The sequence below is a fragment of the Ahaetulla prasina genome, chromosome 1, assembly GCF_028640845.1.
Source record: "Ahaetulla prasina isolate Xishuangbanna chromosome 1, ASM2864084v1, whole genome shotgun sequence".
Classification (NCBI taxonomy): Eukaryota; Metazoa; Chordata; class Lepidosauria; order Squamata; family Colubridae; genus Ahaetulla; species Ahaetulla prasina.
Window position 1 is genome coordinate 252,325,608 of NC_080539.1, and position 18,217 is coordinate 252,343,824.

Genomic DNA, 18,217 nt, shown 5'->3' on the forward strand with positions numbered 1-18,217 from the left:
AGTCTGCTCAGAAAAGACACACCGTGGCGTTCAGTTCTCAATAAGCATGAATAGAATTGTAGCCTAACAAAAGAAAATGAAACTCATTCTGGTCATGTTTTATTTTTTATAAGTCAGTGAGATGCAGCGGGTCGAATTACCATTTCTGACAAATCAGGAATACATAATATTCTTAGATATATATTTAATTTGTTAGGGAAACTTAAGCTTCATCTTTCATTTGGTAGTTGTGTTCTTACTAGAAAATCAGAAATGACTCTGTATAAGTTGCATCTCTTTCTTTTTGCCTCTTAATGGGTACCTTGGACATGGGGAAAGTTATCGTCTTTGGGACACAGTTTTTTGAGAGAGGAAAGGTTAAATGCTTTACCACTCATCATATTCTTCCTGAAGCTTCTGTTATGTGAATGTGTTTCTAGATAATCACTAGTCCACTTCAGTCCAATATTGTATCCTTTTCCATTATCTTGTTTTTATGCATATAATTTTTTCTTAAAGAAATTTTTAAAAGAATAAAAACAATGCACATTTTGTAAAGGAATAAGTTAAAGTGCAAAGAAAAAATAGAGAACAGAAAGGAAAGGAAAGAACAAGTGATTAAGAAGCACCTTCCAGTCTTAGGACCGGGTTAGGACTGGGTTAATTACGGGAACGCCTACTGCTACCGATTACGTCCCACCGACCCGTGCGCTCTCACAGAGAGGGACTCCTCAGGGTGGAGTTGGGTGGCTGGCGGCCCCCAGGGGAAGGGCCTTCTCTGTGGGGGCTCCCACCCTCTGGAATGAACTTCCCCCAGGACTACGACAATTACCTGACCTTCGGACCTTTCGCCGCGAGTTGAAGACCTACCTATTTATTTGCGCAGGACTGGCATAGAAATTTTTAAATAAATTTTTAGCAGTTTTAATATTCTGATTTAATTTGGGGTTTTTATGTTCTTAATAGTTTTAATCTGGCCTGATGTTTAATAAGATTTTTATAATTGTTTTTACTATGTACATTGTATTATTTTTATTATGGCTGTGAACCGCCCTGAGTCCTTCGGGAGAAGGGTGGTATAAAAATCTAAATAAACTAAACTAAAACTAAACTTCTTAAAAGCAGTTGCAAATATATTACCTTCTCTCTCTTAAGGCCTTTTTCATTATCCTGAACTGATCATGATGGGACATTTTCTGTCTCACCAGTTGCTATTAAGAATATTTACTATGACATATAGATTTGTAGCTGGCTTTAATATATAAATGACAACAAAATAGAATTTCTGATACCGTAATAAATAAGAGGAAACCATGTGCGCTTTTATTTTAACAAATTCTTTACAATTTGCAACTACCAAGAAATTGTTCAGTCATGTTCCCATGACTAATACTGCGGCAATACCTATCAGCAGCAATTGTTTGCTATGACTTGACAAATGACATTTTTATTTTTAGGTTATATCCAAAGATTCATTCAGAGCGTCAGTTTGCAATTTTCCTTCTAGGTTCTTTTTTTTTTTTTAAATAGAAAAGTTATTTCACTTGTTTCCTGATGAATCAGGATTGTAAATTGAAATTGCTTTCTATTATTTCTTTAGTTTGCCGTTCCCAATGAATGACGAAGACAGAGGTGAGAATGCATCTGCCGGTATGCATGATAGCAGAAACAGAAATTCTTTCCCAAGAAAGGGTCTAAGTGAACAGCAAAAGGAAGGGCTCCAGATGGTGAAAAAACTCATGTTTTCATTAGACCAAGAAGAAGGTCTGGAGGACATTTATACTTTCAGGTAAAATAAAACTCCTCCAGTTCTTGTGAAAAGAACTCTACTATTTAGGGGTATGTTTTCTGTATTCAAGGCTTTAATAGCATCAATGAACGCTTTTTTCTTTTTTCTCCTTCTCCTAAGCTGTATTACTCGTGTAGAAAAGAATACCTAGAGCTTCCTTCTGCCTTACCTGCTATGCTTCACTCTCCTCTCTTGCACCTTATCACTTATCTACTTTAAGCCAGGCTGAGTTTCCAGATTTATGAATGCTATGAATGACGAGCACTCTTGTTATAAGGTTGTTAGAGTAATAGCAGTAGCTGGCCAGCCATGTCTGAGCTTGGATGCAAAACATATCACAGCCCAATTAGTATTTGATTGGGGGAGTGCTAAGAAATATCAGTAGAACAGGTTGGGAAATAGAAGCCAAAGAACCTGACAAAAATAGCAAAAAGAGACAAGGGCAAACTACTTGCTTGCTGTCGCCAAGAAAAGCACATAAAGATGTCTGTAAATCATCAGGAGACAAATTCAATGCAAAAGAAATTTTACCTTTTGGGATAATTCTGCATGACAGTCTTCCACTGCTTTTCTCCTATGCTGATCTTGACTGAAAATGAAACCTTAAAAATTCTGTTCAGAGTTTATCACTTTGGCAGTGATGATGGCCAGGTGTTTTGTCTGAAAAATAGTTACTATGGTCCTTGACTGGTGGATTCCCCAGCGTCTTTATTCTGCCAATCTCTGCTAGGACAAGGTATGGTTTCCTTTTGCATGAGTGAACACACAGCTGCCACGGAACCACAGACTTGGAAGGGACCATAAAGGTCATTAGTCCACTCCCTTGTTCCATGCTGGAGTTGCTTGGTCTTTATGAATGTTTCATTACAACAGTAGATGGGGAAGAAACACTACCATTTCACTGTTCTTGCTATCACTTGAGCTAAAATCAAAACTGGCAAGAAGCACCCCAGTGTTTCACAATCTATTGGTAGGGGGGGAACCCGCTCCTTAAATCCTGTCAGGGAAAGCTAGCAGCACTTTTATTAGTTTCACCCCAATCCCTAACTAGCCCTTCAATACCCCTTCTCCTACATACTGCCTGGAGAATTCTGGGAGTAGAATTCCACACGTTTTCTAGCTGCCATGGTATAGAAACACTGCCCTAGGTGTCACAAGCTAGCATTGCGGCTCCTGAATATGCCATGAACTACACTGAATGGTATTACAGTAGAGAACATGGCACTACCTTGCTGCATTTACATGGGATATTTATCTATAGGACATCAAGCAGAGATGAGGACTGCCTTGTTACATTTAAGTGAAATTGGTTAAATAAATAAAAATGTGTTCACCATTTCATGAGCCCAAAGATGAGGAAAAGAGGCCATTTTTATTCTGGAAAGGACCTTTCAGAAGAGGGAGCCGACACTCAGCAGCCCATGGCAAAGTGGCTCTGGACGACAACTAGTAGCATTGGTGAAGAGGGAAATGTCCCATCAGAGTATATATGTCAGGGTTCCAAGTAACACTGCCAACGAAAAAAGACTACAAGGCTTGAAGTTCCTCTAAATACCATTTTATTAGAGATGTCATATTGGCAATCTGGGAAAACCTGAATCTGAAATTTTCCAGGTTTTCCCCACCCAAAGGAAAAGTCCAAGTCCCTGCCCAGCACCCATATGTCCATCACATGGTCCAATCACAACCGGAGATGCCTTCCAGTTTCAGCTTTCCAGGTGCAGGGCAAGATGTCCTTGACTCTCTGAGAAAGGAATGTTATTATGACATTCACCCTTACTCCATAGAATAGAATAGAATAGAATAGCATAGAATAGAATAGAATAGAATAGAATTCTTTATTGGCCAGTGTGATTGGACACACAAGGAATTTGTCCTGGTGCATACACACTCAGTGTACATAAAAGAAAAAATACATTCATCAAGAATCATAAGGTACAACACTTAATGATAGTCACAGGGAACAAATAAGAAATCAAATCATATTAGGAAACAGTCAATATAAATTGTACGGATACCAGCAACAAGGTTACAGTCGTACAGTCATAAGTGGAAGGAGATGGGTGATAGGAACGATGAGAAGATTAATAGTAGTGCAGACTTAGTAAATAGTTTGACAGTGTTGAGGGAATTAGTTGTTTAGCAGAGTGATGGCGTTCAGGAAAAAACTGTTCTTGTGTCTAGTTGTTCTGGTGTGCAGTGCTCAATAGCGTCGTTTTGAGGAAAGGAGTTGAAACAGTTTATGTCCAGGATGCGAGGCTGTAAATATTTTCATAGCCCTCTTTTTGACTCATGCAATATACAGGTCCTTGGGCAGTTTGAGCTTTCTGATACATTTCCCCCTCCCAGTTTCCCACAGTAATAAATGTGGTAGGCCTGAAGATCCAATACAAAAGATAGCTTCCAGGCCTGACAGTATATTTACTGACGGAGTATAACAACCTGAAGTGTAGCAGGACTATTAGGCATAGTGTGCACTGTGGGAATTCAGAAAACATGGCTTTAGATATGAAGCCAGAAAAGATGAGTAATTTTACAAGCAAGAAGTGTAGAAGACCCCTTTGTGTTCATGAGGAAGATACTACTTGAAATTCTGTGTTAATCAAGACACAAACTGTGAGAATGTAGAGCAGGGGTGTCAAACTTGTGGCCCATGGGCAGGATGCATCACATGCTTGCCACACCATCCGCAGTTTAGTGAAGGGGGCAAAAGTCACAATACGTCACGTGATGACGTGATGTCTCAAGTTTGACACCCGTGATGTAGAGGGATCCTTACGTGATGTCACAAGTAATATGTGTACTGTACTGTATTGTACTGTGTACTGTAATATGCATTCATATATAGGACTTGATAAATGGAATCTGAATGTGTGAATAATCTCTATGAAAGAGGCATTGCATTTGCTGCCATGTGAGGATTTTGTCGGATTTCTATCCATGAAAAATATGTCAGTTCTAACCCAGGGATTAGTGAACAGATGGAGAAGTGATTGCCCTCTGTATGAGACAATCTGAAAAGATAATATTTAGACCATAATTTAGGAGTGATTTTGGGACTGCGGCAGCTAATAAGTGCCCAACAAATAGTTTGGTGAAAACGGGCAAACAGAATTGCTCATTGTAAAATTGTTCTTGTTTTTTAACTGGGCCTCATTTCCTCCATGTTTGCTTATTAAGGGAGAGTTTAGAGCGTCTTTCAATGTTTAAGAAAGTTGAACGGAGACCCATGCCATGGCCCTGCCAGCTTACAATTGGTTCTAACTTATCTATCAGGATTGTGGCCTACAAAACAGTAAGTGACTAGAACTCATTTTAATCCAGCGTTAGCATAGCTGGACACAGTCCAACAGAGATGCCAAGTAAAATGGGACTAATATCCATATCGAGGACTAATTAGTTTCACATTCAGACATTGCCAGAATAACTGATCTGAGCTAAATGCATGTTCAAGTACTAAATGGAATAGCTGAGACAGCTAGAATGCAGGCATTTTTCATAAATCAGACAAAACCTCATAGTCAGGTTTCTAAATGTCATATTAATTTGGAGAAATCAGATGCCTTGGAGTTGAGAAACTATTAGAAATTATCAGTTTTCTTTGATTCATTTGGGAAACTTTGCATTTATAAAAATATACATATATTGTATTTATGCAGCATAATAAAAGACAGTTTTATAAACCTGCTCTGATCTCTTTTAATCAATGAAAGTTATACTGTTAAATAAGATCATTCCATTATTCTGTCACCTATAATTCTAGGCAGTAAAATCTAATAGGTGAGGTTTGTTTTTTTATTCATAAATTAAAATTAAACGCCTTCCTTTTCTTTCTCTCAATGTGGTTCGAAGTTCACAGAGGAAAAAGTGAAAAAATCCTGGATAGTCGTTGATGCCAAGACTCATAAAAAAGAGGATATACAGAAAGAAACAGTTTATTGTTTGAATGATGATGATGAAACAGAAGTTCAGAAGGAAGATGTTATTCAAGGTATGAGTTCAGCATTTTCCAGGGCAGGCTGCGAGTCTTTTTACAATCCATTATTTTGGTCAGTTCAGACAGAATGAAAATGCTTTATTGTGGAAACTATAGTCTGTCTGACATTTTGCCAGATTTCTCTTCTAGGCCTGACTATAAACCCCAGATTTCTGCAGTTATCCTGCAGTTAGCTAAGAGCAGGTTCTTCATACTGAGATGGATAGATAATAAATATACATACAGGTAGTCCTCGCTTACTGACTTCCTTGTTTAATGATCTTGCATCCAACTTTGCAATGATGTTTCGAAAAACAGCTTTACAACCAGTCCTCACATTATGACCATTGCATTCTCCCACAGTCATGTGATCGCCATTTGGGGTGCTTTGCAGCTGGTGTACATTTAAAGCCATTGCAACATCCTGTGGTCATAGGATTGCCATTTGTGTTGTTCACAATTGGCTTCCAGTCAGCGGAGTTAATAGAGAACACAACAGTAAAATCATAAATTGGTCACAGGATGTCTTGCTTAACAACCTTGGTGGCTTGCTTACTGACAGAATGGAATATGTTTGTAGCAATCAGATGATTTTCCACTTAGTTGCTGGTCCCAACTGTGGTCAGTAAGCAAAGATAAGCTGCACGCTGAAAACCTGCCTACTACAATTCAAAGCAATTAAGGTGTGTGTCTATGTGTGCACTGTCTCTCATCCACAGAAAATAAACCATAAGAGGTAACAGTGCAATTAAAGTATGTTCATGTAACAATTCTATCTGGCCTATGAATCTTAATTTCTCACCAAAGACAAATTCCTTGTGTGTCCAATCACACTTGGCCAATTAACTATTCTATTCTATTCTATTCTATTCTATTCTATTCTATTCTATTCTATTCTATTCTATTCTATTCTATTCTATTCTTTCAGCCTATAAATCTTTCCTCTTCCTTCGCCTGGAAAAGAGACTGATCTGAAACTTTAACTTTTGAAATCACTGCAGCTTTTCCAGTTTGGACAACTATGTCAGGGGTCCCCAACCCCCAGACCGACACCCGGCCGTGGCCAGTGGTGGGATTCAAAAGATTTCTGTGGGCGTGGCAGGGGAAGGATACTGCAAAATCTCCATTCTCACCCCACTCCAGGGGAAGGATACTGTAAAATCTCCATTCCCACCCCACTCTGGGGAAAGGATACTGTAAAATCTCCATTTCCACCGCACTCCTGGGGGAAGGATCCTATAAAATCTACATTCCCTCCCCACCCTACTAACCTGCTTTTCAGCTCCATACTCCTGTGCAGGGCAAAAAAAGAAGACCCAGCTTATCAGCTGGGACTCAATTAGCTGGGACTTGGGAGGCAGTGAATAGATGGGGGTGGGGCCAGTCAGAGGTGGTATTTGCCAGTTCTCTGAACTACTCAAAATTTCCACTACCGGTTTTCTAGAACCGGTCAGAACCGGCTGAATACCACTTCTGGCCATGGCGTGTCAGCAGTGGAGCTGCGCAAACAAGTGAAGCCCTATCAGCAGAATGCAGGTAGCATGCAAAACCACACACCCCCGGTCCGCGGAAAAACCTGTCTCCACACAACCAGTCCCTGGTGCCGAAAACTTTGGGGCCGCCGCTCTAGATTATTCTAGCATGTTTGACTTTTGTGGTCATTAGTTGCTACTTAAATACTAAGTTTTGGTAACCAGGCACAGGAAGAACAGTGACTGTCAAATTCAGATTTAATGGGAAGCTGCCCTCAGTTTGAAAGCAGGAATTTTTAGTCTGTTTGTGAACATGAAGGAATAGGAGCAAGATGAACACAATAGCTCACACGGGCTCATTTTAAATTGGCAGATGATGATATCAGATTTAATAACAAAGAATGATTTATCATTAGATTTCAAAAGGAGTTTGTTGATTAATTTTCTCATAGGGGGATTTTTGGTTTAAGCGTTAACAGGTTTCAGCAGTTAGTGTGGTCAAATGTACTGAAAACAGAAACAGTTTGAATATTGGTACCCTCTCACTTTTCTGATCTGCTCCTTTTGTTTGCAAGTTGCCTTGAGTGAAATCTAATATTGGACAAGCAGATTGTCCAATATTCACACATGCAACAGAAAACGGTTTCCTCCTCCCCCCCTCTTTTGTATTTGCCAAATCACTGGAGATTGGTTCACTCCCAGAAAAAGTTTCTAAAATATATGTGGCCTGTACACCAGAGGACTCATCCTCTGCCATTTGTACTAATGGAAGGAATGACATAAGTAGAAAAAGCTAATTGGATTTTACTATTTATCACACTTTTTGCTTGTTTTCTTTAAACACAGATATTGAATGCCGAAAAACATTCAGCCCCAGTAAAGCAACATATGTGAGCCCTGTTCTTGCCTCTCCATATGAAATTGTTTGCTCTTGTTCTCTTTGTATCATCTCTGGTTTCTTCAGAGTGTCCTTTTGAGACATCTTAGACATTCACACCTAAAGTGTTTTAGATATTCCACAAAAATGTCTTGGATCTCTAAGGGTTTTAGGTGGCAGGTATCCATTTTTGTGAAACCGCGTAAGGCAAATAAAATTGCAGCCTTGCTGTTTTTCAAACCTAAATAATAAAAGAAAATAAAAGTTAGGGAAAAAAACCCTTGCACATTTGCTCAGTAGATTCTTCATTTTTTCATGGGACACTAGTGTATCTTGCCGCCTTTTGTTCTGTAAATTCCTCCGAGCGCTTTTCTGAATCTTCTGCTGATTTGTTTTGTCACTGATTCTAATTTTGCAAAAGAAAAGAATAAAACACTGTGCACTTGGTGAATATGGCAGAATAAGAGTGTGAAAAAGGTTCACACATAAATTGTTCTCAGGATGAAATACCTCATTTCATGTGGCTTGTGCCTGAACTAAAAAATGTAATCTGGATATGGAACAAAACGGAGATCCTTTGTTCTAGATATGGATCAAAATGTAAAGAAGTTTGGGAGGATAAGGGACAGGGAACCAAGGATGATGGTAGCTGAGAAGAGTCAGAGAAGAAGGAAAGCCAAGCTTTGAAAGATCAGGGATGGCGGCAGGATATGAAACATTAGGTACTGCTTACAGGAGAGAGGGGGAAAAGCATATCAGTGTTGCCCTACTTACTCTATAAAATTACTGTGGGATATCTGCACATTTTATCTGACCCAAACACAGATGTTCCAAGTTTTGTTTCTGCTGAACTGTGACCAATCTTTGGCAGAACTTTGAAATGTGATTGTTTTGAGCTCAAAATGAAACTCATTTTTCCATTTTGTGTGTACCCTGTGGCATAAACATTAGGATGAAATATAGTAAAGCGAGCAGATGTATGAATTGTGACAGAATAGGTTAATGTGATATGTATTCCAGGAAGGAGAAAATTAAAAATGGCTTTGGGATACATGTCCACAATTAAACATACAGAAAGCTTATGAAACTTTTCAAAATCATCAACCAGCAAAACCATTGTGTAGCAGACCATTTGTATAAGACAGTCTTCTTCCTGGTTCCTTAAATATTTTATTTTTTTTATTTATCAAATTTTTATACCGCCCTTCTCCCAAAGGACTCAGGGCGGTGTACAGCCAAAGATAAAAAAACAAGATATATACAATTAAAACCAACAGTTAAAAACATAGCAAATTACAAAGGCTGATAATTTAAAAATTTAAATTTAAATTTAAAATTTAAAAATATTAATAAAACCCCAATTTAAAATCAAAACTATTATGCCAGTCCTGCTTGAATAAATAAGTGTGTTTTTAGCTCACGACGGAAGGTCCGAAGATCAGGTACTTGACGTAGGCCAGGGGGAAGTTCATTCCAGAGCGTTGATGCTCCCACAGAGAAGGCCCTACTCCTGGGGGTCGCCAGCCGACACTGTTTGGCGGACGGCACCCTGAGGAGACCCTCTCTGTGAGAGCGTACGGGTCGGTGGGAGGCATAGGGTAACAGCAGGCGGTCTCGTAAGTACCCGGGTCCTAAGCCATGGAGCGCTTTAAAGGTGGTAACCAAAATCTTGAAGCGCACCCGAAAGACCACAGGAAGCCAGTGCAGACTACGGAGCAGTGATGTTACGTGGGAGCCACGAGCGGCTCCCGTTACTACTCGCGCAGCCGCATTCTGGACTAACTGCAGCCTCCGGGTGCACCTCAAGGGCAGCCCCATGTAGAGAGCATTGCAGTAATCCAACCGAGTCGTAACCAGAGCATGGGTGACTGTGCATAAGGCATCCCGGTCAAGGAAGGGACGCAACTGGCGAACCAAGCGAACTTGGTAGAAAGCCCTCCTGGAGACGGCCGCCAGATGTTCATCAAAGGACAGCCGTCCATCCAGGAGGACGCCCAAGTTGCGAACCACCTCCTTTGGGGCCACTAACTCGCCCCCAACAGTCAGCTGCAGCTGCAGCTGACTGTACCGGGGTGCCGGCATCCACAGCCACTCCATCTTGGAGGGATTGAGTCTGAGTCTGTTTCTCCCCATCCAGACCCGTACAGCTTTTAAGTTGCAATAACTTGGTCTCAGACCTGCACCTCATGAAAAGAATTTTGATTGAGGCCAGTGGCCTCAATAAAAAAGATTGTGAAATAATAGAAAAGAAATTGTGTTTAGATACTTGCCACTAAGAATATTCTCCCGCCATTTTGTTCCCCTATCTTTGTTTTAGTGAAAATTCAGTCCAGTTTCATCAGAAAGGGCTTTTCCGAGAAGGCTAACTCATCCTATTTTCTACTCTCATTGCTTATTTTAAGTTTTCTTAGAAGAACATCCACTAACATTAGAAATCATTCTTTAATTTTGTAGGATTCAGATATGGGAGTGACATCATTCCTTTCTCTAAAGTGGATGAGGAACAGATGAAGTATAAAACGGATGGGAAATGCTTTGCTGTTTTGGGATTCTGCCGATCTTCTCTGGTGTGTCCAAAACTCAGGTGTTATTCAGTTGCATATTTAAACAGGCCAGACATTGCTACAGATGAGTTGCAGATATCTGACTACTAAATTGTGACAGAAATAGTGCTTTCCAATTGGTCTGTATTATAATGATGTGATATGTTCTTCCTTCCTGTTAAAGACTACTTCAGCTTTAACTGCAATAATACAAGAGCAACCAATAGATTTAAACTTAATGTCAACTGCTTTAATCTAGATTGCAGAAAATACGACTTCTGTAACAGAATCATCTATTGTAATGTCCTTCCTGTTAAAGACTACTTCAGCTTTAACTGCAATAATACAAGAGCAACCAATAGATTTAAACTTAATGTCAACTGCTTTAATCTAGATTGCAGAAAATACGACTTCTGTAACAGAATCATCAGTGCTTGGAATACTTTACCTGACTCTAATATTTACTCATATATATGTTTATATACTATATAATCTTTTTGTATAATATTTACATATATTGTTGTGTCAAAATAAATAAATAAATAAATAAATAAATAAATAAATAAAGACAGCCAAAGTTGTTGCAAAGGTTCCATTTAATCTTTCAAATGCTGGATTGGCCTTTTTAACACTTGCACTTGTTTTCGTAAGGAGCTCAGTATCATAACTAACTTTCTGAAAACATTCTAGATTCAGACATACCGATATATGGGGAACCAAGTCCTGAAAGTCTTTGCAGCAAAGGATGATGAGGTGAGATAAACTAAGTTTAATACTGCATAAATTATTCATGTATCTTGAAACAGTCAGCTTGCTGAACAAAACTGAGTTTAATACTGCATAAATTATTCATGTATCTTGAAACAGTCAGCTTGCTGAACAAAACTGAGTTTAATACTGCATAAATTATTCATGTATCTTGAAACAGTCAGCTTGCTGAACAAAACTGAGTTTAATACTGCATAAATTATTCATGTATCTTGAAACAGTCAGCTTGCTGAACAAAACTGAGTTTAATACTGCATAAATTATTCATGTATCTTGAAACAGTCAGCTTGCTGAACAAAACTGAGTTTAATACTGCATAAATTATTCATGTATCTTGAAACAGTCAGCTTGCTGAACAAAACTGAGTTTAATACTGCATAAATTATTCATGTATCTTTAAACAGTCAGCTTGCTGAACAAAAACTGAGTTGACATTTTTCCATTTAGTTTTGCAAAATGAAAGAAAGCTCAGTTACTATAGGAATAATGAGAACAGCATGGAGTTGAAAAACAACCCGGCTTTAATCCAAGAGCAAATAACACTAAGAAAGTATTTGTATTCACTGGGTATGTTGGAGGGTATATTGAGTATTTATTGGGTATGTTGGCGAGAGTGAGAGAAAGAGAGGATATATATGTAATCTTGAAAAGAGATAAATTTTTGATATCTGTACTGAATAGTTCTGTCTAAAAGAGTATTTGCTCATGAGGTTAGTCTTTTTGAGAAATACTGTAAATAGTGAGTAGATGGTGACAACATGGGGCTGAAATTATCTTTTACTGAGGAAGTTTTGTATGACTCTTTTTTTGTTGCATTAACTTTTCATCCAAAGCAACTTTGGGAAGATAATTACCATATTTGTATATATATATATAATATATATATAATATATATATATAATATATATATAATATATATATAATATATATATATATATATATATATATATATATATATATATATATATATATATATATATATATATATATATATATATGCTTATACCTCCTAATATTTACTCATATATATGTTTATATACTATATAATCTTTTTGTATGATACTTACATATATTGTTGTGTCAAAAATAAATAAATAAAGACAGCCAAAGTTGTTGCAAAAGGTTCCATTTAATCTTTCAAATGCTGGATTGGCCTTTTTAACACTTGCACTTGTTTTCGTAAGGAGCTCAGTATCATAACTAACTTTCTGAAAACATTCTAGATTCAGACATACCGATATATGGGGAACCAAGTCCTGAAAGTCTTTGCAGCAAAGGATGATGAGGTGAGATAAACTGAGTTTAATACTGCATAAATTATTCATGTATCTTGAAACAGTCAGCTTGCTGAACAAAAACTGAGTTGACATTTTTCCATTTAGTTTTGCAAAATGAAAGAAAGCTCAGTTACTATAGGAATAATGAGAACAGCATGGAGTTGAAAAACAACCCGGCTTTAATCCAAGAGCAAATAATACTAAGAAAGTATTTGTATTCACTGGGTATGTTGGAGGGTATATTGAGTATTTATTGGGTATGTTGGCGAGAGTGAGAGAGAGAGGATATATATGTAATCTTGAAAAGAGATAAATTTCTGTACTGATATCTGTACTGAATAGTTCTGTCTAAAAGAGTATTTGCTCATGAGGTTAGTCTTTTTGAGAAATACTGTAAATAGTGAATAGATGGTGACAACATGGGGCTGAAATTATCTTTTACTGAGGAAGTTTTGTATGACTCTTTTTTTGTTGCATTAACTTTTCATCCAAAGCAACTTTGGGAAGATAATTACCATATTTGTATATATATATATATATATATATATATATATATATATATATATATATATATATATATATATATATATATATATATATATATATATATATATATATATATATATATATATATATATATATATATATATATATATATGCTTATACCTCCTAATATTTACTCATATATATGTTTATATACTATATAATCTTTTTGTATGATACTTACATATATTGTTGTGTCAAAAATAAATAAATAAAGACAGCCAAAGTTGTTGCAAAAGGTTCCATTTAATCTTTCAAATGCTGGATTGGCCTTTTTAACACTTGCACTTGTTTTCGTAAGGAGCTCAGTATCATAACTAACTTTCTGAAAACATTCTAGATTCAGACATACCGATATATGGGGAACCAAGTCCTGAAAGTCTTTGCAGCAAAGGATGATGAGGTGAGATAAACTAAGTTTAATACTGCATAAATTATTCATGTATCTTTAAACAGTCAGCTTGCTGAACAAAAACTGAGTTGACATTTTTCCATTTAGTTTTGCAAAATGAAAGAAAGCTCAGTTACTATAGGAATAATGAGAACAGCATGGAGTTGAAAAACAACCCGGCTTTAATCCAAGAGCAAATAACACTAAGAAAGTATTTGTATTCACTGGGTATGTTGGAGGGTATATTGAGTATTTATTGGGTATGTTGGCGAGAGTGAGAGAGAGAGGATATATATGTAATCTTGAAAAGAGATAAATTTCTGTACTGATATCTGTACTGAATAGTTCTGTCTAAAAGAGTATTTGCTCATGAGGTTAGTCTTTTTGAGAAATACTGTAAATAGTGAATAGATGGTGACAACATGGGGCTGAAATTATCTTTTACTGAGGAAGTTTTGTATGACTCTTTTTTTGTTGCATTAACTTTTCATCCAAAGCAACTTTGGGAAGATAATTACCATATTTGTATATGTGTGCTATATAATCCCCCCTTCATTTGAAAGTTAGTACAATATGTTTCAAAGATAGCATCTTAACTGAAATCTTGATTTTGTGATTTGACTCTGCCATATAATGGTTTGCTAAGCTTTTGAAGAGGCAAAGCTGCGCTTCAAGTCAGAAGTTAAGAGTTTAGTTCTAGGTGATAATGTGTCTTCATTTCTTTGATTCTTTGTAAATATTCCAATTGCTAAGTTTTAATGACATTAGAAATAACTGTGGGGTTGTGTTTTGTTTTGTTTTTTGGCAGGCTGCTGCAGTTGCACTTTCTGCCCTAATTAATGCTTTAAATGAGTTGGACATGGTGGCTATAGTACGGTATGTTTATGATCGGAGATCGCAGCCACAGGTTGGAGCAGCCTTTCCACTAATTAAGAATGAATATGAGGTATTATTGACGACTAAGGAGCGTGGGAATATAATTCAGAGCAGTTATGAAGATAACAGTTCCTCCATTCTATTCAATCGCCTATTGTTAGAACAGAGAAAAAGAGGATAAATCACAGAAAGAATTAAAAATTTCAGTTTAATATTTTCAAAAGATTTTAGATCTCATTTTGGTCTAATAGTTAAGGCTTTTCATTTTGAATCTGGATCAGTTTTCAGAGGAGTTTTTAAAATGTCTTTATGCAGTTGCTATGTCACTGAAATAAATTCTGCATCACTATGAAGTTTGTGTTACACATAATATTCGTCTTTAAAGAATAATATAATTCTTTTTGTTTTTGTTTTTGTTAGTTGCGAAGTCTTGTCCGACCCATCGCGACCACATGGACAACATTCCTCCTTCCTTCCTGTCCTCTACCATCCTCTGGAGTCCATTTAAGCTCACGCCTACTACTTCAGTGACTCCATCCAGCCACCTCGTTCTCTGTCGTCTTCTTCTTCTTTTGCCCTCCATCTTTCCCAATATTAGGCTCTTCCCCAGTGAGTCCTTCTTTCTCATTAGGTGGCCAAAGTATTTCAGTTTCATCTTCAGGATCTGGTCTTCTAAAGAGCAGTCAGGGTTGATCTCCTCTAGGACTGACCAGTTTGGTCGCCTTGCAGTCCAAGGGACTCACAGGGCAACAGTACATAGCCTTGCTGGATTCCTTTCCCAATTTTGAAGCAATCAGTGGTTCCGTGTCCAGTTCTTACTGTTGCTTCTTGATCTGCATATAGGTTTCTCAAGAGACAAATAAAATAGTCTGGTACTCTCATCTCTTTAAGATCTTGCCACAATTTGTTGTGATCCATACAATCAAAGGCTTTTGCATACTCAATGAAGCAGAAATAGATATTTTTCTGGAACTCCCTAGCTTTCTCCATGATCCAGCATATGTTGGCAATTTGAACTCTAGTTCCTGTGCCTCTTCAAAATCCTGCCTGTCCTTCTGGTAGTTCTTGATCCACATACTGCTGGAGCCTAGCTTGTAGGATTTTAAGCATAACCTTATTAGCATGTGAAATGAGTGCAATGGTGCGATAGTTTGAACATTCTTTGTCATTGCCTTTCTTTGGAATTGAAATGTAAACTGACCTTTTCCAATCCTGTGGCCACTGTTGAGTTTTCCAAATTTGCTGGCAAATTGAGTGTAGCACTTTTACTACAAAATCTTTTAAGATTTTGAATAGCTCAGCTGGAATATTGTCTCATCCACTAGCTTTGTTGTTGCTCAGATTTCCTAAGGCCCATTTGACTTCACATTCTAGGAAGTTTGGCTCGAAATCAGTGACCACCCCTTGGTGGTTGTCGAGGGTGTTAAGTTCATTCTTGTATAGTTCTTCTGTGTAATTTTGCCACCTCTTCTTAATCTCTTCTGCCTCTGTTAGGTCCCTGCCATTTTGGTCCTTTATCATGCCCATCTTTGCATGAAACGTTCCCTTCATATCTTCAATTTTCCTGAAGAGATCTCTGGTCTTCCCTATTCTATTGTTTTCTTCTGTTTCTTTGCACTGTTCATTTAAGAATGCATTCTTATCTCTTCTAGCTATTCTCTGGAACTCTGCTGGGTGTATCTTTCTCTTTCTCGCTTGCCTTTCACTTCCGTTCTTTCCTCAGCTATTTTCAAAGCTTCCTCAGACAACCATTTTGCTTTCTTGCCTTTCTTTTTCTTTGGGGTGGTTTTAGTTGCTACCTCTTGTACAGTATAATGTTGCGAACCTCCATCCATAGTTCTTCTGGCACTCTGTCTATCAGATCTAATTCCTTAAATCTATTTGTCACCTCTACTGTATATTCATCAGGGATATGATTTAGTTCATACCTGAGTAGCCTAGTGCTTTTCCCTACTTTCTTCAATTTAAGTCTACATTTTGCAATGAGAAGCTCATGATCTGAGCCACAGTCAGTTCCTGGTCTTGTTTTTAGTGACTGTATAGAGCTTCTCCATCTTTGGCTGCAGAGCACATAGTTAGTCTGATTTCTGTGTTGACCGTCTGGTAATGTCCATGTGTAGAGTTGTCTCTTGGGTTGTTGGAAAAGAGTATTTGCTATGACCTTTGTATTATCTTTACAGAATTCTATCAGCTTGTGCCCTGCTTCATTTTGTACTCAAAGGTAAACTTGCCTGTTATTCCGATTACCTTTTGGCTTCCTACTGTAGCATTCCAATCCCCCATGATGATAAGGACATCATTTTTGGTGTTAATTCTATAAGGTACTGTAGGGCTTAATAGAACCAGTCAATTTCATCCTCTTCAGCACCAGTGGTTGGGGCATAGACTTGGACTACTGTGATACTGAATGGTTTGCCTTGGATTTGAACTGAGATCATTCTGTCATTTTGGGGATTGTATCCCAGTATTGCTTTTCCTACTCTTTTATTGATAATGAAGGCTACTTCATTTCTCCTGAGGGATCCTTGCCCACAGTAGTATACCTGATGGTCATCTGAATTAAATTCACCCATTCCTGTCCATTTTAGTTCGCTGATTCCTAAGAAGTCAATGTTCAGTCTTGTCATCTCTTGCTTGACTACGTCCAACTTGCCTTGATTCATGGATCTTACATTCCAGGTTCCTATGGAGAAAAAAATCTTTATAGCATCAGACTTTCCTTTCACCACCAGATGCATCCACAGCTAAGCGTCCTTTTGGCTGTGGCCCAGTCTCTTCACTTTTTCTGGCGCTACTAGTACTAGCTCTCTGGTCTTCCCCAGTAGCATATTGGGGGGCTCATCTTCCAGCATCATTTTTTCCTTTTGATACTGTCCATGGAATTTTCATGGCAAAGATACTGGAGTGGGCTGCCATTTCCTTCTCCAGTGATCACATTTTGTCAGAGCTCTCTGCTATGACCTGTCCGTCTTAGGTGTCCCTGCATGGCATAGCTCATAGCTTCATTGAGCTACGCAAGCCCCTTTGCGTAGGCACAGTAATCCATGAAGGGGATAATTCATTTTAGGGTTGCTTTTTCATTAGAACAACATGTGAACCCACCCCTTACGGCTTGACATTATGTATGAGTCAGGCCATTATGACTCAGTCAACAAACCTTTATGATTCATACACTGTACAGTGGGTAAGTCCAGCAAAAATATTTGTACTGCTGTGTCATCTCTGCAGCATTTACATTTAACAATGGGGGACGTACTAAGAGTTGGTTAGAAGAAATCAGAAGTACATAACAGTGATTTTATTTTATTTTACTTTATTTATTTATAGCTCAATACCAGTCATAAAAGTAAAGTGCAGCAAACATAATGATTAAAAGAAGTAAAATAAGGCAAAACACTCCAGCAATTAATAAAGAGAAGGATGTACCAGGTGGTGTCTAAAAGCCAAGACCGTCAATAAGAATTTTGCAACCTTTTAAAAAGATTTCTGAGATTTGAACACAGAAGGAAAACCATAATCTCATAATCACAGGAGCAGTTAAATTAGTGTTAATTGAGGCTATGAGTTTCATTGGCTATTGGCTATGTATGGCAATGGGTATTATAATAGCATATGTAATGGAGAACCAATTCTGAGTGCAGAAAAATACAGCGTTTGTGTGGAAGGTTAGTCTATCTATCAGTTGTCATCCTAAAGGGTAGTGCCCCAATTCTTGCTAAAGTAAAA

The 18,217-nt window shown here is 37.7% G+C and overlaps 1 protein-coding gene across 2 annotated transcripts in view; it reads left to right on the forward strand.

The window, feature by feature from the left end:
- The window catches only part of XRCC5 (X-ray repair cross complementing 5), a 76,326-nt gene that overhangs the window by 11,008 nt on the left and 47,101 nt on the right, over window positions 1-18,217 (forward strand). For both annotated transcript variants that reach the window (XM_058195974.1, XM_058195965.1), the window contains exons 6-11: window positions 1,580-1,768; window positions 4,949-5,063; window positions 5,621-5,759; window positions 10,548-10,660; window positions 11,327-11,389; window positions 14,424-14,561. In XM_058195974.1, coding sequence (XP_058051957.1) covers window positions 1,580-1,768; window positions 4,949-5,063; window positions 5,621-5,759; window positions 10,548-10,660; window positions 11,327-11,389; window positions 14,424-14,561 — 757 coding nt within the window. The remainder of the gene's footprint in view (window positions 1-1,579; window positions 1,769-4,948; window positions 5,064-5,620; window positions 5,760-10,547; window positions 10,661-11,326; window positions 11,390-14,423; window positions 14,562-18,217) is intronic.